The 25,061-nt window shown below is 39.0% G+C and overlaps 2 protein-coding genes across 16 annotated transcripts in view; one reads left to right on the forward strand and one right to left on the reverse strand.

Annotated features, from left to right (window-relative positions):
* The window catches only part of FUBP1 (far upstream element binding protein 1), a 34,523-nt gene extending 24,339 nt beyond the window's left edge, over window positions 1-10,184 (forward strand). For 3 of the 5 annotated variants that reach the window (XR_011698598.1, XM_071564695.1, XM_071564701.1), the window contains one exon: window positions 9,256-10,184. Coding sequence is in view for 2 of the 5 variants with exons in the window: in XM_071564695.1 (XP_071420796.1) it covers window positions 9,256-9,273 (18 nt within the window). In the remaining 3 variants the exon portion in view is untranslated. The remainder of the gene's footprint in view (window positions 1-9,255) is intronic. The other 2 variants (XR_011698600.1, XR_011698601.1) reach the window with 2 other exon arrangements.
* Window positions 100-23,080, reverse strand: NEXN (nexilin F-actin binding protein). 11 transcript variants are annotated; one of them, XM_071564707.1, is made up of 14 exons: window positions 23,000-23,080; window positions 15,689-15,770; window positions 14,371-14,562; window positions 14,158-14,239; window positions 13,923-14,071; window positions 12,582-12,623; window positions 11,273-11,455; window positions 11,020-11,193; window positions 8,530-8,715; window positions 4,428-4,628; window positions 2,899-3,120; window positions 1,650-1,835; window positions 704-1,064; window positions 101-596 (listed from the first exon to the last, which is right to left on the reverse strand). In XM_071564707.1, exons 2-14 carry the CDS (start codon window positions 15,713-15,715, stop codon window positions 583-585), a joined length of 2,019 nt encoding a protein of 672 aa, XP_071420808.1. In that variant the 5' UTR covers window positions 15,716-15,770; window positions 23,000-23,080; the 3' UTR covers window positions 101-582. The 11 variants fall into 11 exon arrangements, with proteins under 11 accessions (XP_071420810.1, XP_071420808.1, XP_071420814.1 ...); XM_071564713.1 differs by lacking the exon at window positions 23,000-23,080 and adding an exon at window positions 22,485-22,874 and having other exon boundaries at window positions 15,689-15,766; XM_071564706.1 differs by lacking the exon at window positions 23,000-23,080 and adding an exon at window positions 22,485-22,572.
* Window positions 23,081-25,061: the final 1,981 nt, after the last annotated feature.

Raw genomic sequence — 25,061 nt, forward strand, 5'->3', positions numbered from 1 at the left:
GAACCTAAGGGAGATGGTTTTTACTTTAGGATTATCAGCTGCAGAGGGTGATCAGAGCATAACACTGTATATGCAAGGCCCATTTTAAAACAAGAAGTAATGCTCTTTGAAACAAAACAATGGTGAGCGGTTAGGTAATCTTTTTATTCTTTAAAAATAATACACGTAGTTTTTGAAAATCATCAAAACTATATCCTTTTACCAGTTCGGTGCCTCTGGGACAAAGTAGAACAGCTTAAATATTTAGTACTCATGCAAAGTGTACCAATAGATTTACACTACGACGCAAGTTTCCAGATTGTGTATTCAGCTTTATTCTATTACACAACAGTTGGTCTTCAAATGTGGGAGCACTGCTAAAATTCAGCTTTTTCTTTTGGTTGATCTTTGACACTGATTCCTTCATACTAATTTTTGCATTGAGTAGGGAATCCAAACACTCATAATTTGAAGGTTATTCTTATCTGATGCAGGAATGACAAATTAATGCATATCCTTGCTTTCTTTAGTTGGCCCCATCAGAGAAAGAGATGATGCAGTAAGAAAGTTGAGGGGAAGAAAGGTTCCAGCTAAAGTTGAGCATTAGTAGTCATCAGCTAGAAAATACAAGGAGGGTTAAGAGAAAAAGGTAGTTAGATTTTTCATAGCAGGAAAGCTGCAAGGAGACTATGAGAATTCAGCAAATTAAAATGCTAACTCTTACTTTCAATGGTGAGAATACAGGTGCTAGCAGCTGAGCCTCTGTTGTTGACTGCTTTACACATATATTCCCCTTCATCTTCTGGGAAGGTTTCTGGCAAGTAAAGGCAGTAGGTTTCTCCTCTTTCAATATACTGATAGTCCTCAGAGTCTTGCAGCATTTCCCCTTCAAACCACCATGTAACTTCTGGTTTTGGTTCTCCAGTAATTTTAACTGTAAATCTCACTGGCTCGCCGTCAACAACTGATGTGTTTTTCAGTGACTTCTTGAACCAGGGAGCTCCAGATCGAGCTTGATCCTCCTCATCTTCACAAGTAGAACCATTAATAATGCTTCCCTCTTCTTCTTCTTCCTCTTCTCTTTTCTGTTTTGAAATAAGCTGATTTAGAATATTTAAAGTGGCAATAGCACTGTGACTGCTAGTGTGATACATATTTGATTACACACAAGTTACTGTGTTTCTGAGAAAGGGAAATGCCACACCTGTCCTCACTAGGTAACATAATGCACCAAATCTGGATGTGCAACAGGCAGGGAAACGCTTTTTAATGAGGCTGGAATTTTGATGTAAAATACAAGCATGGCCATGGATTCCATTTGCAGACTATTCAAGGGTAGCCATGACCTTCACAGTGTCTCTCGTACTCTTCTGGAAGTGTCCCAGGCCAGGTTGGATGGGGCTTTGAGCAGTCTGGTCTGAGAGTTGTCCCTCCCCATGTCAGAGGTCAGAACCACATGATCTTCAAGGTCCCTTCCAACCCAAACCATTCTTTAATTCCATGAAGAGTAAAGACGAAATGCAATTTTACGTTACCTACAGTATTACAGTAATTCCCAACAGCTGCTAAAACAAAATGTTCTTTTTGTATTTCTGTTAGTGTTGCCATCAGTTGTAATCAGAAGTAAACAAAGTAAATTATACTTAGAAATACTACTTTGTAATTTATACCTTCTGTAATGCTGCATCAATTTCTTTTTGTTCAAACTGCATACGTAGTAATTTCTGTTCCTCAATCCTCCTCTGCTCCTCCTCTTCCCTGGCTCTTGCCATTTGCTCAAAACGAGCCTTCATGTTTACTTTATGAGTAAATGGAGCCTCAGATTTCTTGGCTGGTCTCACATCTACGTCATCATCCTTAGGAAAAAGAATTAAAAATAGGACTTAACTCATTTATTGCCTTTTATATATGTGTATGGTAGTAAAACTAGTTATGTGTTCCCATAGCTCTTTTTATTGGAGAAAAGCCACACAGAGTCCTGTTTTCTCAGCTTTGTTTGATGTTGTATCCAAAATCAAGTCTCATAACAAGTTTATCCCAGGATAGGGCAAAATGCTCGCAAAAGTAATTTCAAAAATGATAGGTAGGAAGTACTCCTCGAGTTTATTCATAGAGAAGTTTAATACTTCCCAGCAACGGTAAATCCTGAGTGACTTGTGTTTTATGCTATAATGGTAGCGTAGGTTCAACACCCATCATGTAAGGATGATCTTGCAGCAACAATTAGTGGCAATCATTAGAAGCTCAAAAATAAAAGACAGGCTTTGAACTGATGCAGAAGTGGCTGACTGCTGAGGAGAAGAACCTAAATGAGATTCAGATCAAGATTACTACCATTAATAGTATTGTGCACTGCCACATACTTATGTCACACAAGCTCCCACTGGGCTTTTGGGTCACAAACCATTGTGTTTGTTGTCTAGACTGATGGCTCCATTTTTTGTTTTTTCTCCTCTGAAAAAGATGTGAAGTTCCAATCTAAGTACAGATAAGTAAGCATCTTCTTTTGCTCCACCCTGATGAATGAGTAAACATAAAAATACTTGATCTTCAAATGCTGTTGTTTGGTTTTGGTAATGGTTTTTATCTAAGTCATACAGTGGAGAATGAATTAGTACAGAAGAAGCAGCAATTCAAGTGATAATGGATAATTCTCAGATAGGGACGTTTTAAACCCTCAGGCTGGCAGGTTTCAGGTTAAGATACAGAAAAATAGATCCCTGCTTGACCAGATGACTGGTGTGTCCTGTAAGGATGCGGAGGTGAGATATCCTCAAGCATCAGAAGGACGTAACAGGAAAGAAGGGAAAACATAATTTTAGAAATACACCAAAATTTGATGAAAGCAGCAGCATTGTCCCTTTCCAGTTCATTAATGTGCTAGTTAAGTACATCATTAACATACACAGTGTAACTTACCTCTTGAAACTTTTCAGCTTCTCTTTCTCTTATTTCTTCATCCATTGCTCTTCTCTTTGCACGCTCTTCTTCAATCTTCTTTTGTATTTCTTCTTGAGACAGCTGTCCTATTTTTTCAAACTTGCTTTTTAAGTTCTTTGCCTGAATAGAACCACTTCTTTTCAGCTTTATTAATTCTTCATATTCTTTGCTTGGCTCAAAAGTTTCACACTCTTCTTCCAGCTGTTCAGAAATTACAGAATGTGTAAGATAGAAAAGGCCCTAATTATTTTTACTACCCATTCTCCTGGCAGATAGGTGTAACAACACAATACAGTTCTCTAAGTTACTTGGAATCAGTAGAAGAGACCTTGTCCCTCTAACGTATTTTTTTCTCCCTGTTCTCATAATGACTGCATTTGTATCACAACTCAACTAGCTACACATCTTAAAATACATTGTAAAATATCTTAAAATACCCTTTGTTCAAGGGTTGCTCTCAATAAACAACCCATCACGGACTTGGAAAACCAGTCACCTACCAATACAAAAAACTTAGTTATCCAGAATCTGTAATTCACCTCTACTTACTTGCAATATGATACAAAATAATTAACATACAGCTATTTTGGTAAAGAAAAAAATTACTGCCCTTTTTTTTTCAATTCAGTAAAAAGCAAATGACATTTCAGGATGTCATGGCTAGAAAAGAAAGGGCAGTTCTGGATCCTGTAGTCAAACCACTTTTCAAGCTGTAATTGCTGGTATTTTTCTCCCTCCTTTTATGACTGCTGGCTGATGGCAAAGATGTACACACGTTTTAGCTGGATGTCCCTGTCTCTCCCTTTTCCCCAGGATTGCTTGAGAACATCACAAACTACAGTCTTTATTACTTGCTTGAGCTTTGCTTAAGAAGAAAATAAATAAATTAATATAGTCCTCTAACATTCAAAAGGGAATAATAGAGAATTGCCACCCACAGTCAAACTGAAGTGTAAAGTTCAGGAGTGTGATGTTTTAACCATTTGAATGTGAAGCAAATTTTGTGTGTGACTTTTAATATCAGCTGTGACAGTCTTCAAACCCTTGATATACGAATTAGAAAAAGCACACTGTAATTCTTTCCTCTTAGTTAACTCAGTATTTTCTAGAGGAAAAGCAAGAATTTTGCTCTTTCCTACCTTTATTTTTGTATTTTCATTTGGGAACTAGATATTTCTGATCTCCCAGTACTGTAAATAATAATTTTAGTAATATTCTAGAGACTTTCAGAAGTGATTGTAAAATCAAATTACAAATTGGAACCTGTTTTAAAGGTGGCAAGAGATAAAAGTATTTCCCTAGTAAAAAAAATAGTGCTAAAAATGTCAATACATACAATGTTTAAAAATACAGATTTCTATTTTCCCGTCTTTTCACATAATATTGAATGTGTTTATTTAAAATTTCTTTCAAAGAAATTTTTAGCTACAGTCTTAAACTGAGATTTTAATAACTGAAATTATCTATTTTATTCACACCATGTCTAACATATTGTTTGATGTACAAACCTCTCCCATTTCTTGTCTCAACTGTTGGAATTCTTGCCTTTCCATTTCCAACTTTTGCCTACGCTCTTCTTCTGTGCGTCTCTTTTCTTCTTCCATTTTTTGTCTCAGCAACTCCTCAAAATTAATTTCCAGTTTACCAGGTATGAGAGATTCTTGAGAAAATGTTTTAAACATTTCTGGTGATTCATCATCCAGCACCTGCTGGAAATTCAGAGCATTAATGATACCTGTGATTACATCACAGCATTGCTTAGATACTTCTAGTACATAACCAGCTATTTTGTCACATCTGCCCCAGTACACAGGAAGATGCACTGTGGCAATGTGGGTGTTCCCCTAATGTTGTGGGAGAGAGTGGGTTTGGGGCTTTGTATTTGACTTCAGCTACAATGCTAAACTTCAATGAAAATAAAGGTGTTTATTAAAATGAGGTATTTTCTGCCAGATGATGGGGAGGAGGCCCTCTAAATGCACCTTTAGGACCTGAAGCGATTCATTCTTGTTGACTTTAAACAAAGTATGTTTAAACGTCACTGCTCTTACACATCATTGCTCTTAACACTGAAGTACATATATCTGTAATCTTGTTTTTAAGCAAACTGAATTATATTCCTGATCTTAACCAGTATTAGTATTCTCAGTAAGGATAACTGAACAGAATTTTCAAAAGAAACTTCTTGTGCACAAATTGGTTATACTAAGTTATATTGCCAGTTCATGAATTTATACAACCCACTTAGCTTCAGGGTAGGGTTAGGCTTAGTTGGGTGTGCAGGAGCAGCTGGTGTATTTTGTAGACTAATTCCTAAGATGGTAGGGCCTAGGAAAGGCATTTTTCATTACTTCCAAAGCAGGAAGTGTAAGAAGTAATACCATACTCTGAAATAAAGTATGGAAGTAAAGCTTCATACTATATGAAGCTGTATGGTCCAAAAATGGCCAGTGGTGACGGTCTGAGTTACGCAGCAAGTTTAAAATAACTTCATAAAACTTACATGAATGTTTGTTTGTGCATGTAACTATATAAACATACTGACAGATTTTCTCAGCAGGAGTGTTCTGTAGGTAAATGTGAGATGAGGTCAGGTACTGATCTAGAACTCTGGTCATGTGGCTTTTGGTACTGTTTAATCAGTGCATGTTTGAAAAGCCTTGTGGCAAACACGAAGAGCACAGTGTGCCTAAAGTTGTAGGCATTCCCAAGAGCAGTAATCAGTAAAATGCTGGAAACAGCTGAAGGAGCAAATTTCCATTTGAGGAAGTGTTTTGACAACCTTTGTAAAGGAAAAGAAATATTTTAAGAGTCTTTGGTACTTCCTCTTCTCTTTATTGTTGCTTACTGCCATTGTAAACCACACCTTTCAAGGCTGTTGGTGCCATCCTAGTTCATACCACTGTCTTGACCTACTTTTCCCATATCTTTTTATTTGCCACAGCTCTTTCAGTAGTTTTTTAGCCCAATTCCACTCAAGTTCTGCTATTTACTACAGATACCCTTTAGATTTTCCCTCTTGAGTAAGCTTACAGTTGGACTTCAGCCCCACGATTCCTCCCATTCTTTATTTGTGTAATATGAGCATATTTGTTGAAATTGTGTTACAGAAAAGTGAAGTCTAAAAACAAAGTTGTAAACTATTTCCTTTAGTGAAAGCAATGCCTCATAGTTTTTGGAGCCTACGTGGTTAAATTAACAAAGAAACATGAAAATCTCTTGCTTTTGTGCTGCATTAGTCTGTATGCTCATCACTTCAGGAAGATTCAGAACCTCGGTGACCAGCACAAGCATTCATTCAGAATTTACTGATGTGTGTTCAAAAGCTGTGCACATGAGCTAACACTAAAGCTGTTGCTCTGTATTTCTGACTTAATAAGTTACAAAAAGACGGGGAGCCGACTGATTCCTGGTTAAAAAATGCAAAGATTCAGCTGAGTTGTGTCATGTACAGAACCCTTGTCGTTTAGTTCAGTAAATATTTTAGCCATATTTTGTGAAATGAGGCCACACTTTTTTTCTCCTGCAAAGTGGGAACAGGTGGTAGTGAGAAACAATCACAGTTTGCAGCACAGTGAGCCAATATTCAGAGAGCAAACAGACTGAGAGAAAGTAGAGGGGATTCTTTATTCTTTGTGCTAAGACAGGGTCTTTTTGCAGGTTCCAACAGGAGACTGATGAGGATGACAGATCACTGCTTTAATCTGAAAGTGATCACACCGATGGTGGGAAGCATGGAAATTACTTGCACAGGAAAATGTGAAATTTGGAGATCCCTCCAGAAAAATGTGGCATTTGTGTTTTCCAACAACACTACTACCACTTCTGCATGTGTATACTTTCAAAACTAAATTCAAATTAATAAACACGAAAAAATTTCTAGAGTAACAATTTCATGTAAGGTTTTACTGCTTGTGAAAGAGATAACTACTGTGGTTTTAAACATTTTAAGGACATACCTGCATTGCTACATTATGTAGCTGTGGAAAATAAGGAAAACACAAGGTCATATTCTGTTACAAGTATTCGAAAATGTGGTGTTTGTATTCAGGATGCTAATTAACAACTTTCAAACATATATATGCTGAAAATGTATTTTCAGTTAATTTTTTTGATAACTGACTATTTTCACTGTCTGCAATCACAGTCTGTGCTGCATCTAATGGATTAAACCCTGTTTAGTCAGTGAGATTTTTCTTGCCAGGACACTTGAGGTCTTGCTACACTAAGGCCAAAAAAAGTCTCTCAAGAAAACAGGAAAAAACAGAAGACAGCACATACTTTCTTTGTTTCCTCTTAGTTCTCTATTGGCTTTTCATAAAAATTGTAATGGCGGAAACTCAGTAGCACTCTCTTATTTAAGTGGGTTTAGGTTGTGTTTACTTTGGAGGTACAGACAGACACTATTTTCCAGTGCAATATCAAATACAGGTTTACATTTTAGTTTCTCCAGGCAGTCTGTCAGGATACAGGCCTTGTCTTTGGCCCAATTTCTGGGGGGAGGGAGCAATGCCAGCAATATTAGTACTTATACAAAGTTTTTATTTCTCTACCAAGCAGTGCTTTGAATAAGAAAATGTCACTAGGCATGCAGTTGAGGCCCCAATTAAACCACAGAGAAGTACTTAGGAAGATGCTACTAAATGACTGGGTTACTCCACAGTTCTCTATTGGCAAGTCCTGCCCTTCCTTTTGAAACAAACACTGCTTAGTTTTACTTTGTATTTGTGTAATTTAATATTGTACTTTCCAATATCCACCAATAAGTAACTGGCTTGCACCCAAAGGCCTGCTGAAACTTGAAGTGGTTGGAGTAAGTATGAAGAGTACACTTAAAAGCTCCATGCTAGGGGGTTTTTATATTGTTGCCACCCTCTGAAATTGGGCATCTCTGCTTTCAGGTAATGTCAGTGTGTCAGTCCTAAGTCCCGGAAAATTTGTCTTCAGTATCAACTCAAACTTTAGAAGTAAATGCATATCACAGGAATCTAAGGAAGAACCCATATTACAAATTACTCTGATGGTAAATGCCACAAGTTAGTTTTTGTGTTTCTCTGAACAAGCATTGAAATAAATTAAAAAATTAGTTAGCTGGGTTCATTCTTCTTAACTTTTAATTCCTAAAGAGCCACAGGTAACTGGATAATTCATTCTTGCAGTGAGCATTTTTCTAGTATGCCATTAATTGTGCTTAAGCTGTAAGAGGTGATTGGTGGACACCCTGTAAAGGTACAGAGATAAACTTGGAGCTATAAAAAGAATGGCTCTTTCCCAAGAAAATACCCCCAACAAACCCTTCTTGTGAAAGCATTTTGCATCCTGAGTTTGTTGCATCTAGCATAATAACACCCATTGGATATAAACTCTGGTTTTGGTTAAATTAGTTGAAATTCCCTCAGCCTGCTGTGGGGAGGGATTGTGTGACAATTTTTGGTAAATGAACTCAATCAGTTAGCCCCATTAACCTTCTAGTACATAGTGAAGGGAACTAATTAATGAAGGAATTGAAGCACATATTCCTAACTATTTAAAGCTTTTTGCCACAGCTTCTTTCTAGTTTTTAGAAACTTAAGTAAAAATTAAATCATATGCTAAACCAAAATACCATACCATGTTCTTCCTTGCTTCAGCAAATGCTCTTTTCTCCTCTTCTATGCGTCGTCTTGCTTCCTCTTCTGCTTTCCTCTTTTCCTCTTCTCTCCTCTGTCTTTCTATCTCCTCAAAACTCAGTCTGAGTTTACCAGGGCGGAATTCTTTAAGAGAATTTTCAGATTCTTCATCACCACCTTCATTTATCTTCAGAGAAGGGGGAGAGGAAAAAATAGAAAGGACTTAGCCAAATGTAAAAACATTCTTTATAGTGAGTAAATACTCCATTAACTCCTTTCTAATCTTTTATAAATGTTGTTTAATCCTTGGGGAAAAAACTATATCAAGAGTTTGGAGAGACTAAGAGAATGTTTCTCCTAAGAGAAACATTTTTAATCTTGGTTTTAGCCAGGGGAGAGAGAAAAGAGATTTTCAGTACCCTATATGTAGTTTCTATAATTTTTAAAAATCTGTGGAGTGTGCAATTCAAAGAACAGTGTATTAGCAGAAAAAGTCTGAACGGTTAAGTACTTGCTTTATGGTCTCAGTGTTGTATCATTTAGTGTAAATCACTCCCTATTCAATTTATTTACATCACTTTCACAGACCTTTATACCATCAAGTCTTTTTGTTTGCATAGAAATTGTTTTCACCAGTGCACCAGTTAAAAAATGCTGTAGAGACTTACAGAAAAACTGAATTAACATTATTATTCCAGACTGAGAATTTTGTTTCTTTTCTTTTTAGACATTCAATCATCACTGAAGAAAGGGAATCGAGATACTCTGATCTCTTCACTAGAGCTTGTCTCCAGTGAACACACACCTGCTAAGAGAAGCCTGTGGTTTGCAAACTGCAATCAAGAACAAGAGACCAGACTCCCTTCAGAGGACATCCCAGAGTACTTTATCTGTTAATGGAGGAAGTGGACTGGGAACTGCCTGAGTAATGAGTGTTCAGATCTCTGTATATCACACCTGGTATGTAGAGTAGCCAGTTAAGGGGATTACAGAAACCTTTTATTTGGAATTCATAGGGAAAAAATGAAAGAATAGAAAGAAATTAACTGCTCAACTCGTAAGAAAAATTTTTACTTCAAATTTTGACAACCACTGAGTAGCAGATAAAGCTGCATGTTAAAAAATTTCTTTTGGCATAGACAATTTGTAAATTATTACTTGGTAAATAAATGCATTAACATGAGGGTGGGAAATGTGAATTAAACTTCAGTTTGAATGGCTCATGATTTCATGAAGTTCATTCTCCTTCAGTTTCTCCTCTCTTCTGCTTTGTTGCCCAACCCCAAACCAAAAGAAAAAAGTGCATTATTGACATAAAGACCAGGTTATTGGTGTGAAAAAGTCAGGTGATTTATTGGAAGTGAAGGAGTAAACTACCATTTGGGTGTCTCCCTAAACCTAGAACCCTCTCAATGTGGACCAGTTGAGAATTTCTGTGTTTCAGCTTTCTGGAGGTTCTGTAGTGTTGGTTTTGTTTGTGTTTGTTTCTGTAGAATATACATATCTTGAATGTTTTTGAAACTTAGTCAATATAGTGATCTTGAGCTGTTAGTATAAGAATGTCCATTCATAATTATACTATGTTAAAGTTAGCAAATTCCTATAAATATTATTTCCCAAGTTTTTATGAAAGATTAAAATCTCATTTCTTGTTAATCTTGTTTGTGTGTGAATTTTGTATGTGCATTAATGAAGTCATAGCGATCATGACTGTTCAGGGAAAAAGTATTCAAACAGAACTATAAAAATGCTTTTGGAAATGGAGTGTGGTAAAATGAGGAAATACAGGACTAAACTATCCTGGTATATCTTCAGTTAATACTAAGTATATGATCAAAGAACAAACTATAGGGAGGTGTGTTTATAGTTGATATAATAGAAGTGTGGCTTATGATACAGAACATATATGGAGGTGGGTTTGCAAGTAATATAAAACAGGAACTGTGAGCTACATTTCTGACAACTGGGAGATTTAGTGGAGCAATTTTTAGTATGTTATTGTTTATGTCAATACATACAGGGGAGCTGACCTGTGTTTTTTGCCCTTTCTTCCTAAGAGGAGAGTTGTAATTGATGTGCATTTCTATAATATTTATGAATAAATATGGAATAAGAAATAGTATTCTGTTACAACAGAACGTTTGCATCAAAAACTGGTTACTGAAACATCTGCAGCACTATGTAAGAACAAAACAGACAGCTAGGAATCTTGAAGAGTTACAGCTCAAGGTACTACGAAGTGTAGATATAAAACTTACTAATACTGCTGGCAGAATTAAAACACCTGCATTTCCTGGGTGTACTAAAAGCCCCAGTGTGGTTATTGAACCAGAGCTAAGGTCAAAAATGCATCTTTCAAAAGTCTCTTTTCAGACTCTAACAGCTTGAAATGACGTTAAGGAATGAGAAAAAAAGAATCGTATACAGGAAAGAATGTAAAAGCATATCCTACATGCAAATTCTGTAACAACATGACAAAAGGTGTACTTACCATTCGCTGTCTGGCTTCTTCAAAGGCTCGTTTTTCCTCTTCCAAACGCTGTCTTGCTTCTTCCTCTGCTTGCCGCCTTTGATTTTCCTGTCTTTGCCTTTCAAGTTCTTCAAATGTTACTTTCAACTTACCAGGAGACAGAGACTCTTGTGTTTCATTGTTTTCATTTTCACTCTGTGTAAGAAAAATGAAATAGTTGTATCTTAAGCCAATAAATATCTATTATTTAGGTATTTCTGGATGAGGGGTTTACCGTGACAAATGAAAGGCACTTGGTTTCCTTAAGGAATTGGTTTTCATTCTTCATTTCTTCATCTAGTGTCTGTCTTTGTTCTGATCTCTCCTTTCCTGTGTTCTCACAGTTTATTTTCATCTTCCCAGGTGCCTTGGTGGGTTTCACAGGCACTACTCTAACTAGTAGTGAATCATCCCCTTCCTGTACAGAAAGATATTTATTACATTTTCATGCAGAGTGACTGCTAGATAGACACATTTCTTAATGCAACTGCTGTTTTAACCTATGTGCTCCAAAGGTTACAAAAGGTTTACTTGTATTGAGTATTAACCACAAGAATAAATCCAACTGCCTGTGGCACTCACTCGTTTTCTTGTAATTGCTGAAGAGTATCAAGACTGAATTATATTTTAAACATAATTTCTGGGAAACTCCTTAATTGCTTTACATATTTTAATTAACTGTTAGTTATAAAAACTCATGGTTTTGAAAAAACAGGTGTAATTTTGAATACAAAGCAATTGTAACCACACTCTACTTCCAGTCTTTACATTTACATTGTAAAGGATATACTGGGGCTAGAATAAGCCAGTAGCTCTGGAGAGCAACTCGTAATTTCTCAGGCAGAGTAATTGTTTTTTGGAAGGATGTTGCTGCTTCAAAGTTATTTTTACAGCTTACTTGCCAAAATACATTTTTACCCTTTTTTTTTTTTCACAGAATACCACAATTAGCAGGGACTGTCAGATAAATTAAAGCAAATGGATTTTGGAGGGTTTTTTTTTTCTTTCCAAAACTGTAGTAGGAGTGTGATTTTCTTGTGTTAGTGAAAGACAACAGGACCTTTGGACTCAGCTTTTTGAAATTAAATGTTTATTTGCAAGACTTAAAATATGAATGGCAAATTAGTCAATTAAAAAAAATAGTTAACTGAGTGAGGTGTTCAAGCATCTGTATATTGTCAGAATCCCCTTTTAATTTCAAATTTAAGGCAAAGAGCTTATAAAATGATTCTTTCCAAAGCCAGAGAGTTTAGAATATCATTACCAACATATATCAAATAATTCTGGTGGCTTTGAATTTTGACATTTTACATGTTTTTAACCAACCACAAAGTATTCACAGTGCAGGCCCTATTTCAAACTTCAATATATTGATTTCAAGTACAGGCATGTAGTTCCATATAGTTTAAAAATTTGTTAGCTCCTTGGTTAACTTTAATTAGGTATTCATGTGCCATTTTCAAAGTTTTCCCAACCCAAATTAAAGTAATAAAACAAAGTGAATAAAAATGTAGGTGAACATTTCTTTAAAAAAATCTGATTACCTCAGCTGCTGATTCAGTTCCCGTATTGTTAAAGTCATCAATCTATTAAATGAGAATTTCATATGATTACGTTACTTTGGCTCTTTGCCTTAGAATTGCAAACATAGAACTGGAAATTCTTTTTGTATCAGTGATATGTATGTAGCACTTAAATTCACAGAGATGAAATGACTGACCCTTTGCTGGAACGCTTCAGATAGGTTAGCTTGTCAAGGCAGAGGCAGCATGACATAAAATGTCCTACAGAAAGTAAGCTAAAGCATCCTTAACACGTCAGTGCTGAAGCAAGAAGAGTACTTGAGCTGTCCATTCTTTACTGAAGCATTTCAGAATTGTGTAAAAAAAAAAAAAGCTAAAGCAAGCTCATGGATTATTTCTGATTCATTGATTATTTCTGATTCAAATGACATTGTCTCCTCCTCAACTCCTGCAAAAGCCTAATGCTGTGTTTGCTTCATGTGGTGTCTGTGCATATGGTCTAAAACTGACACACTTCCTAAAATCCCACATGTATGTGCTCCTGCCTTGCAGGGTACATTAAATATATGCTCGATACAGTGCCAGTTAAAACTACAGTTGTAACAGCGTTAAAAGTCTTACTAGAAAAGACTATCCAAAACCTGAATTGTCCTCTTTTTCATTTCTTTAGAACAAATTCAAACCTAAATTAAGTACTACTATCATTTGGTTAAATAAAACTTTGCCTGTACATTTAGTGTATCATTTAGATGTTCACTCCCACTGCAGTACTTGGAGCACTGAAGAAAACTTGCAAAAGGAATTAATATCATACCCACTTATAAATTCTACAAGAGACAGAATTTGGTTTATTGGCATCAACAAAATTTGCAGTCAGTTCATATATGAAATGAGGATTCACAAAGTAGCAAAGGAATAAAAGTACCTTCATGATTTATGATTTTTACTGCATTAGTGTCTTCTCATTTTTGCTTGCCAATGGCAATTTTGTACTTGCCTTAGTTCATGTATCACTGAACTGTATTCACTAACTTATAAGCAGAAGTTGTTTAAAGTAAGCATTGGTAAAATATAAGAAACATTTTCAAAATAGTTTAGTAAACTCTTGTATGCCAAAATTTGTGCCTGATTCCTGATGCCTGGTTTCACCTATAACTCAATTTTAGGGCTTAAATTTTTTTTTACTGTAAAGAAGTGAAGAGTCTCTGAACATTACTACCCACTTCCATCCCCCTGAGCATCTCCCATGTAAATCACTACTGTCAGAAATCTTAAAAGTGAATCTTTCAGATTAATACAAATTTTTTTGCCATGTTTATTGTTTCCAATTATGCCCTGACTGTTGTGATCAGATCAACATACCTCCTGTGCTTTTTTTGCTAATTCTCTTTGAATTTTTCTTTTTTCAATCATATCTTGTTCAATTCTGCGCTTTCTTTCTTCTTCCATTCTTTTTCTTTCTTCTTCTTGCCTTTGCTTCTCCATTTCTGCAAATTTGCCTTTAACGGTTCCTGTGAATATGAAACACACAGCAAAGCTCTTATGTCTAATACTTAACTAGTGAATTATGTGGTCTTTAAAGTTGGGCCTCTCTTACCTATTAGTTTTGGAACATAACCTTTTTCTGTTTTAGATAATTTTGTGTCATCATCTTCATCAGAGCCAAGCAGTTCTTTCATCTAGTTGATGAAACACAGAAAGTAAACTGTCTTTATAACTTAAATAAAATCCCAGTATTGTCTTAAAATAATGTGAATAGATTTTCAGATATAATATTAAAATAACACAAAATATTAGCAAAGAAAATAACCTCCTGCTTTCTCCTGTTCCATTCTCTCTCTCTAATATATTGTTCTTTTCTTCTTTGCTTTTCATCTCTAGATCTCCTTTGATTTCTTTCTTCCCTTGCTTTCTGCATAGCTTCAAATTTATCCTTTACATCGCCCTTGTGAAGCTTGGGCACATAGGACTTTTGGACGGGTTTAGATGAAGAAAGCAGAATCTTGGTGAAGATATAGAAGAAATGAAGATAAGAAAAAGAAAGTTGAAGCAGATGGACAGAAATATTCTGATAGATTGGATTAGAAAGAATGTAAGAACATAAAACAGAAGTGCAATTGATATTATGACCTTTGTGCCATGAGCCATCATCAATTAAGCATCATTGTATTTACCCATAAATAGAAATAAATACTAAAATAAACAACACAACATTCAGCATTATATTAAACTTAGACTATAAGTAATTGTAATTAATATCTACATAATTATGTGAATTGCATAAATGTACATTTTCAGTTACTGTGGCTTTAAACATTAAATACAGATTTATATTGTTGCTTTCAATCATAAAGCAGCCACCAAAGAGCCTCTCTGCCCCTAACATGTAAAACAGATATAAAGACAGAGGCAGAATACTCTTCAACAGTCACACACAATTTTTAAATAAATAGTAATATTTCTTAATTAAAACTTCCAATCCATTATATATTTATTTCTTAATATTTTGAGAAACATACAGTGATTTTATGTTATATAGTGCAAAGATCGCAGGACTCTGACACTGATCCAGCAAATGGACATTTCTTTGCCATTGCTACTCTCTGGGTATCCAAACAGCATGAGAAGTTCCCACTTCTCAGACCTACTGTGAAGTTTCCTCTTTTTACAGTGATGACAACAGGAATGTTCTCAATAAAGCAATAGTGACAGAACTGACAGAAAACATTCCATGTTTCATTCTTTCACCTTCACCAGGAGTTTTTGTTCCTGCTCCTTAGTAAATGTATGTAAAAGAAATATTTGAAGTAGTCTAATATTTACATTTTGGAATCAGATGTTAATATCGTATAGAATTTCCCCCCCAAGATTTAAAGTTTCTTTATATTTTGTTGCCTTTATTTTGCCTTCCTCTTCCATGTTTTTCTAATAGCAGTAAGAACATAATTCACAGATTCCATCAAAGCTTGAGCTACTTTCAAGTCCCCTTCCATCATCTTAAAATAACAGCAATACCAGCAGATTTTCAGTATAATTGTTTGTCTTTCACAATTTTTTCTAATTATCTTTTTTGCAAGTATCAGTTGTAAATTATTACATTGCTTTGATTATTTTAAATTTGTACATACCTCAGTTTTCTGTGCAATGTCATTCATGGCTACTGTGTTGTGCTCTGTACCTGGTATGTTTAAGATTGCTTTCAGTTTCTACCTGAAAGAAACAGTTGTAGTTACATTCCTTTCTTTTCCTTTTAAATGATGCTTTAACCATCTTCCTGTAAATAAGTTTGCATACGCTGAAATCAATGTATCACAATTTCACTTGGTCCTTTGAGGCTTTTGAAGACATGAATAGGTTCTAAGTATGCCACAGTAATTAAAAGAACAAGCTTATGATTCACTATTCATGCTCATAACTCCTCTATATAGTCCTAGATATTGGGTTTTAATTTCCATTAGAAAAAAAAACTTGGAGCCAAGCTCTGGCTGCCCTGGTGTGTTGCAAAACTCCTGTTCTCAATACTCATGGCAGCACAAAGGAATGTGCTCTGCCCCTTTGCCACAGTCCTTGTGTGAGCCAGGGAGCTCTGGCTGCAGGAGTTTTGGAGAGCCCAGGCCAGGAGCCCACAACCCCTGGAGATGCCACTTTGCCCCTGTGCATCAGGCAGGAAGACAGAGGGACTGGGGCACCACCTGCCCGTCAGAGCTGCAGCTTCACCTCCTGCCTGCGTGAAGGCTCTTGGGGGAGGCTCAGGCTCACAACTCTCTCTGCTCTTCACCCCACATGGGAATACAAAATAATGCTTTCCTTTCTCCTAGGTTGTTCTATGGAAAACTAGTGCTAAAAACTCTGAATGGGATAGGCAAGCCGCATACAGATATTTATATTATTTAACTGTGGTCTGGCAGTTGCACAGCATTTTTTAAAAGAAAATCTAGGGTTTTTTCCTTCCTTTTTGTTCATCTTCAGGTCTATCAGAGCTTGTGGCAGAAAGGAAATCATAACATAACTGCAGTACTATTGCTGTCTGTACTGTATAAATCCTGAGTCCCCAGAAAGCCTAAAAACTCAGTGCTAAACATGGTGCAAACAAAAGACCTGAAATAAAAATGCTGGAAAAGTAGCTTCCTGCTGGAGGGGATTTCTCACTTACAGCTTAGAGAAACTGAAGTCAGGGCATTTCATTATATGAAAAGTCCTTAGTAGTTCTTATTCTTTAGGTTCTCTAATTCTAAATTACAAACAGATTGTAAACATGGAAATTTTTATATGGTCTTTAAAATAATCCATAATAAGAGGGTTCTTTCATGCAAACTTTTCAAAAATACACCAACATCACCAGTGCTCACTGGCACTGCTGTAGCTATACAGACTGAATGAGATTCTGAGGTATCTTGGGATGTTCTTCAAAATAAAAGCAGTCACAACATGAAACAAGCATTTAGCTACCAATGCCTGCCCTGATTTACAAATTCTAAACTCTAAATTTGCCTTCAGTGGAGATGTTCTGGACAAGACTTGGGTGTTCCCTTTCGATAAATTTCTGTGGAAAGTTACACCACTGCCACCCCAGTCAGAGTTGACAAACACCTCATTTGTACACTGACAGGAATCCGAGGCATTTCAGCTTCTCACTTGTGAACACATGAGCATAAAATCGCTAAGTGGTAGTTCCTATTGAGACTGTTTCAGACCAGCAATAGCATGTTAAAATTCTGTTGAGTCTAGAAAGGCAGATAATTCCATCAGCATTCCGTAGTCTCAGGGTCTCTATAGGCTTAAACATTTGTGTACTGTGCAGTATTCACACGTTTCTCTGTAAGCTCTAGCTGACCTCTCATGGATGTAAGTAAAACCCACACTGTGACCAATCAGTATTACCTTAGAACTAACTAAAATATTTTTACTTCCTCATTTTTATAAGCAGGTCTTACAAAGTTCTCTCTTCTCTTCTTTTGCATCTCTCTGCTTTTTAATTGCTCTTTTCCCACTTGTGGCTGACAGCCTTCAGCCTTGTACCTAAAACACACCAGCTGACTAAAAGGTTTACTGCAGGAACCCATCAGAAAACAAAGGAATGTCATACACCTTGATGCAGTCCCTGCACTGAAGTAGCCTGGGACACAGAGACCTTCTGGCCTTCAGACAGGGCTGGAGCAAAGATAATGGTTCTCAAGAAATTTCATTTCACCTGAACACCTCAGGTGAAGGTTACCACTAATCTTCACTGCAGCAACATACCAAATCAACAGGGCTTCATCTTCAAGTCATTTGAAAGCTTACTATTCCAATGTCTGATTTATTATAAGCAATTAATTCTAAGCAGAAGATGCTGTTTATGAGTCAAGACTTCGTCTTGAACCTTTCTGGAAGCTCCAGTTACCTGAACCCCTTGATGGTGAGACAACATATCTGAAATTTTCTTGTAAAGTGCAAATGTCAGAAGAAATTTTCCTTGTGGATTCCTGTTTTCTGAGCTTCCAAAATTGTGCCAATCCAACAGGCTGTTGGCCTAGAAGGCGGCAGATACCTTTCTGCCAGTTGGGACACTGCCATATCTGCTATTACTTTAGGCTACTTTCCAGTTCGTTGGCATCACCAGCTCTTAATATGCTTGAAGGTTAGCCAGCTGGCTCCAAGACATTTTGCCTCTGCAAGTCATCCTACCTCCACCTTTGATGGTAAAGATACTGATATAAAGCAGCAGGGCACTGCTAAACATGATGCCACTCATGTCAGCACTTTCATCCCTCTCCAAGGCCATTGAACTTTGAGCAGGACCAGCAGCAGGACCCTGCCTTGGGCACCCCTCAAGGCAGATGAGTAATTTCCAATAAAGACAACCCAAAATCTTTAAGGGAAAAAAGAAAAGGCACTCCTTACGTTTTGGCTTGGGACTATGGGGCAGTGACCAACCACTGCTTCAGGAACAACAACAGTGCACTGAAGCTTCTTTGTATCTGCCTTGCTATCAGGAGAGGATCACAGTCTATGTATTGTTGCTGAGAAAACCCAAGTGGCCGAGTCAAGAAATCCTGACACCTACAAGTCATGGAAGAACAGTGCCTTCCTCACCTGCCAATAGCTTTGCAAAAGTATGCAGTAATAAATTTTCCAACCCAAGAAACCTTGACCTAGTAATTCCCTCTTGAGATGAACTAGTTACATTTTTAAGTTGTGTATACATACGTGTTCTTGTTTTGTAATAAGAATTTTTACACAGAGTTCATCTAATAAAAGTAATGCTTATTCTTTGAGGCAATACGAGTCTATTTGTGTAGATACTTCAGAAACTATTTTGCCTCTTATTATGAAGCTGTCCAATCTTAATATTCAGTCTCATCTTTTATTTCCCAAGATCAACATATCTCCAGAGAAGCTGTAAGAGCTCCTCATTGGAGCTTCCCACTTTAAAAAAATCCCAGATTATAATGTTGAACATAACCATGATGAAAAAATTATTTCAGCTTGTTCCTATACTATTCTTTGCCTACTCAGTCTGATCACTCCAGCATTCACCTGATAATAGTCTAATTTTTTTTCTCTCCACATTTTACATTTCCTATGATTAAATGAAATCTCTCTGGAAATGTTAGTCTGGTGTTGTAAGGTTTATACTGAAAGTACCAGACTGCTGGTCCACTTTCAAAGCTTTACTCCTAGGTGAAAAATTTAACCTCCACCCTGTGATCGATGGTCCTGCCTCTGGAAATGGATGGAAGAGAAAATGCCATTACTAGAATGAGCTGACTAGATGTAATGCAGAGAGGGATCTCTAAGTTTAATACAAAACTATTAATGCATAGGAAACTAGGCAAAAGATTAAAAATATTCTGTAAAAAAATAATCAGTGTTTTCAATTATCTTATTCATTTGCTGTAAATTGATAAACCTCTGATATGATCTGATATGACAAGTGCTGTTATGATCACAGCACTTTTTCAACTTGTCAGACAGCCTCACTAAAACCTTACTTAGGCAAAATAAAGTGAACAAAAATCCACAAAACACTAAGGGAACACAGAAGTTCTGATGGCTCACAAGTCCCAAAATCCATCTCCTTTAATTTATTTCCATTTCCAAAAGGAGGGCAAAAAAAAAGTTGTGCAGCTTTAACCAGATTTTTTAAAAAACCCAAACACATAAATAATAAAATTCCCTTTCTTTAAAAAAACTTCTTTATTTTCAGAGGTGTGATTAACATCCTCACATGAGATATGAAAAATACCCACATTTCCCTGAACTGAACACTACTCTTCACAATAGTAGGGTGAAGCCATGACTTTAAAAAAGGTCTAGTTCCTCTGTGATTTCTCCTTTCGGGAGGCCCCCTGCTCTCCTACTGGGTACTCTTGAGTTATAAATAAGCCCTTCATGGCACAGTCTAAGCTACGTTTACCATCTGTCTTCTCTTTGTGATCTACTTGCAGAGAAGACTCCATTACGTAAGAAAAGCATATGGTGAGAATTGGAAACTCACTACTTGCAGCCAAAGCACTAAGGAGAGGAAAACACAGTCCACAGTGTTAAAATATTAAACAAAATATTACATTGAACTGGGAAGAGGAGGGGAAATGTTCATCACTTATGTCCTTGCTGTAACCGATCTGGAATGACACTACCAGTTGTTGTACTAAATTACAGTTACTGAAGTAGATACTAAAATTATCATGCATAGGGGAAAATCCTGAGCTGGCACAAACTCAGCTCCACTGAAGCCAGTGAGTTATGACAATTAATACCAGCTGTCTAAACTTCACAGTTTCTATAACACAAAATGCAAAACTACTTCCACTCACTTGTATTTTCTTCGTTAAGTCTTTATAATTAAAGACCAGAATGCTTACCAACAACTGACCAGCAAATTCAATACATAACCTTTTCCTCAATCTTTGAATTTATCACACTTCAACATTTATTGAGTCTCATGTTGTAGTCGAATAGTCCTTACAGATACGATGTTATTTGTAAAACATATTTAACATAAAGAATGTCTTTCTTTATATAACTATAAACATTCTTAATGCAACAGTGCCACACAGTACAACTGTTAAAAAAATGAAATCACCCTTCTCTGTAGAAAAGATCTGTTAATTCCTTACTCTCTTCAGGTGCTATTATGGGGTATATAAACTCCAGAGCAAATGTAGTAGAGAATAAGAGATTGCTCTATTAAGGGGAAAATCCTGCTCGGATCTTCTGGCTCATGATTTTATGTTCCATGATATCTGCTGTTCCTAATCACAGGTGGCAGTAAATTGTGAACTGAGGTTCCCAAGGAAAAAAACAGCATATTTTGCCCCACACTGTAGTTTCTTCATCATCCCCTGCGACCTGAAAACCAACAGTGTGAGCTGAACTCTACTCTTGCTGACTTCACCAATAGGACTTCAGAGATCAAGGTAGTGAAATGAGGGATAAACTCCTGGACATGGAACACTAGAGCAATTTGTATCTTCCATTCCCTGCTGACAGGACACAGCCAATCTGCCTCTTCTCAGAAATCTTCTTGGCCACCTCAGACTAAACACAGGGCTGGTCACCCACGGTGGTCACGGCCCGTGTGGTGCCTCTGCTGCAAAGGTCTCCAGGCTTCCTCGGGATACGCTGCTGCTCCCACTTGAGCAACCCTCCCCTCTGGTAGTGCTGTAAAAGCCCAGGCGTGTGTGCAGCCTCCTCTGGGCAGGTGTGGCTGCCTTCGGTGCACAGCAAAGGGTCACTTCTGCTGCTTCCTGAGCTGCTCTCCCAACGCCAGCAGCTTTCCCTTCTGCCCCCCCAAACCCCCAGCTTCAGCATGGTGCCAAAGCTCAATAACCAAGTAGGTGCTTGTCTGACTTCTTTCACTGAGGAAACTACACATCTAATATATTTCAAATGCAGTTAGAGAAGGTATTCCTTAGCAAAGTCCTAAACCATCTGTCCAGCTCTTGTATCCTGAGCCCAAGATAGGCTCTTGACTCAGACTGTGCTTTCTGCATAACATAGACATGGTCTCATACTTCTATATGTTTCTTAATCATTACACTTGGCCCTCTTACAAGACTAATTATTATTTTACAATTTCATTTAATGAGTCAATTTTCTAAGAGATCTAGATCACTTAAGACCTGAAACCTAAGGTTAAGTGTACTATGTTTTCTAGCATACTGCTATTTGCTGATTATTTTTTTAATTAACACGTTTCACTAAGCATACGTTTTCTGGATAACATGTATTGCATAAAGAGAAGCCTTTTTTACCTAAATCAAACGTAATAATAAATAGTTTGTCAGCTGTCACAGAAGCCCAGGATTTTCTCCCAACCCATACTGTCTTACAGCCATCATTCCAGGGTGAAGCAGAACCAACGGACCCCTCAAGACCACAGCAACCAAACTGAACTCTTAGCGGTTCATGAAAATCAGAGATTTATGGCGTTTAAAACTAACTCCTATGTCCCGCACACTCCTGACGAGGCTGCCGCACCGCACATCCCTCCCATGGCGCCCATCAGGGCCGGGCGGGACGTACCGACCTGGCTCCGCGTCCCCGAGGGGCGCCGCGGCGGGGCCGAGGGGCGGCCGCTCCCCCGGGGGACAAAATCCCGAGAGGGGCTTCGGTTCAACCGCTGCGAGTCGCGCCCGCCCCGCGCCCTGCGGAGCCACCGGACCATGCGGAGCCCCCGCCCGGCGCACCCCGGCCCCGCTCCCGCCCCCCGGCGCTGCCCGCGGCTGCCGCCCCAAGCCAGGGGTCCCTCCCCGCCCGCACCGCGGTGCGAAGGCGCTGCTGCTCCGCAGCCCCCGGGATGTGCTCGGCCCCGCCAGTCCCGGGGCTGTGCGGGAGGAGACGGCGCTGCCGCCGCGGCCCCGGGCGGGGGCAGCGGGACGGGCTGCGGGAGGGCAGCGGAGCGGGGCGGGGGAGCCGGGGCAGCGGGGCTGCTCTTACCTGTGCGCTGCCCGCGCTGCGGCTCGGGGCGCTCCGGGCGGGCTGCGCTGCCGAGCGCGCCTTGGCTGCGGCCGCCGCTGCCGCCGCAAGTTTCCATAAAAGTCGCGACGCACGCCCGGCGCCCGCATTCCAGGCGAGCCCCGCGGCAGCTGCGCCCGCCCGGCCCGGCTCAGTCCCGGCCCAGACCCGGCCCCTCACTCGCCGCCCGGGGGGCGCAGCCCCGCCGCGTTGCCAGACCCCCCCGCGCACAGCGGCGCGGCCAACAGGCTGATTTTGGGCTGGAAGCGGAACGGAGCTATAAATAACTCGGCTGGCGCTGTCCTGGCCGTGCCGGCCCTGCTGCAGGGCAGCGGGAGAGCGGCGGGCGGCAGCTCCGCGGGGCCGGGCCGGCGGGGACACGGCGGGGACACGGGCACCCACCGCCCGCAGCACTACCCGCCCGCCCCTGCGCACCGCGGCTTTCCGCGGCCCCGTCCCAGCCATGCCCACCCCGCCGGGGCTCAGCCCGCACTCACCGCCGCAGCCCCGCCCGGTCAGCGCGGGCACACCGAGCGCCGCGGCCGCTGGCTCTGTCCGGCCCGCGCGGAGGTTTTATAGCTACGGCGGTCAGGTCCCGGGTCGGTTCATGGCACATGGAGAACAATCAACTAATAATAGTAATGTGACAGTGCTGATGGAGCAGGCAGAAATCTCCCCAGTGCCAGACTGCGAGAGGAGAGCGTGGTGGGTCAACGCAGCGCCTTTCTCTAGGAACTTTACAAAACAGAGGCAGAGATGTGATTTTATTACATCTGAATACATTTCTTTTCCTGCTTAAAGATGACGTTTCCTACATGTTCAATTGCGAGGTCTCCAGTGCAGAACTTTCTTCTCCCTATGTCTCTTGCATTGTGTCTGCCACGCTGGAGCCCAACTTTCAGCTGGATTATAAACATTAGGACAATAACCAGACTGTGCAGATCCAAACAAAGGCCATCAGAGTTAAAATACAAATGTGTTTTCCTTTTGAAGGACAGCACAGGAACTCTCTCCCCTCGTGCTTCCCTCCAGCAGCTGTGCTGAAGGAAAGGCACAGGACTGCTCTCAAGGCCAGGCTTTCTGCGCTCTGACCCGACAGCCCCCTCAGCAGGTGAACAGTTAACACCTGAAACAAATTTGGGCAGATCAAAGCATATGCACATTGCCCTCCCACAGCAGGAAGGATTAGATTCTTTATGTTCTCTATTTCATTATTTATATTACTCCATACAGGAGGTCTTATTCCACAACTGGAGCTCACCACAGCAGTGTGGCTTGGAAGTAACCAAGAAGAGAAGAGCCACGTGAAGAGAGGACAGCTTGGCAAGAGCTGGGTGCACTGGAGCCCAGGCAGGGTCTGGCCACCTCCACTGCGCTGCTTTGTGCCTGCAAGCCAGGGCAGCACCTCAGAGACACATTTATTAGGGGTCTGGCTGAAGCACGTTCTGACTTCCAAGACCAGCAAACCCCAGTATTTGGCTTTTTGGTGGATCACTGTCTTGAAAACTTATCAATGCTGCAGACCTTTTAATAGAAGCAAAATTGAACAGGTTGATAAAATCAGTTTAAACTGAACAGCCCAAAAGCTGTTCCCATTCAGTTTCCCCCCTCCATTTATATAATAATAAATTTTGTTAAAGTTGTTTTTTATTTCAGAGAGCAAATTCCAATTTCAAAGTGATTACCTGGTATCAAAACTCTTGCCATATTAAATAATTTTGCATTAAATTTCAAGAATTGTGCCAATTCAAGTTTTAGATAGTTAAATGAGCAACAGTTGTTTCACTTGAAATATTTTATTTCATATACACAGCTGCACTTCATTTAGGCAATAGAAAGGTCACAAATAATCTTACTCTTGACACTTGATTTGACATGCCCATTTCGAAAGAAATCAAAGACTACAAAAGTAAAGTATAATAATCATTAAGAAGACATTAAAAGTGAGATTATTATTACAACTAAATTACAAATTATATAAATATTTGATTCTTGTATAATCCCTACACATTCAACATTTCAGCTCTTATGAGTATAGAAGAGCATGGCTTTTAAATTTAGCTTATTCTTATTAGCATGGGAAGTGGCATTCAAAACTATCTAAATTCAGATATTATAAATGAAATTCTGATTTTATGAATTCACTAGAGTAGAACTGCATTATCCAATCACTGCTGTGGTGCAGCTCTGGCACTTGTGTTTTCAGAGATAGTGCACTTCTGAAATTCTCAGGCCATATGGCTGGTTATCAGGAGATACTCTGTATACACCTCCCAGCTCAGGTGCAGGTTTTAAGAGAACTGATTCCAGTTGTGGGTTACAAGGAGACAGTTACCTTCCATTTAAAGTCATAGCTCTGTCTCTGGACTTAGGAAGGACAGAATATTTAAATGTCTTTTTTGTCCAAGAAGAGCCAAAGGAGATCAAAAGCCTACCCACATATCTGTGCACATTTCCCTCTTCCTCTCTCTTCTTTTCCCTTCCCCTCTCTTCCTTTCTTAACTGTTTCTGAATCAAATATTTGGTAGTATCTTACAATAACCAGATCCTGTATTTTTT

The sequence above is a fragment of the Pithys albifrons genome, chromosome 10 (genome assembly GCF_047495875.1).
Source record: "Pithys albifrons albifrons isolate INPA30051 chromosome 10, PitAlb_v1, whole genome shotgun sequence".
In the NCBI taxonomy this organism is placed as follows: Eukaryota; Metazoa; Chordata; class Aves; order Passeriformes; family Thamnophilidae; genus Pithys; species Pithys albifrons.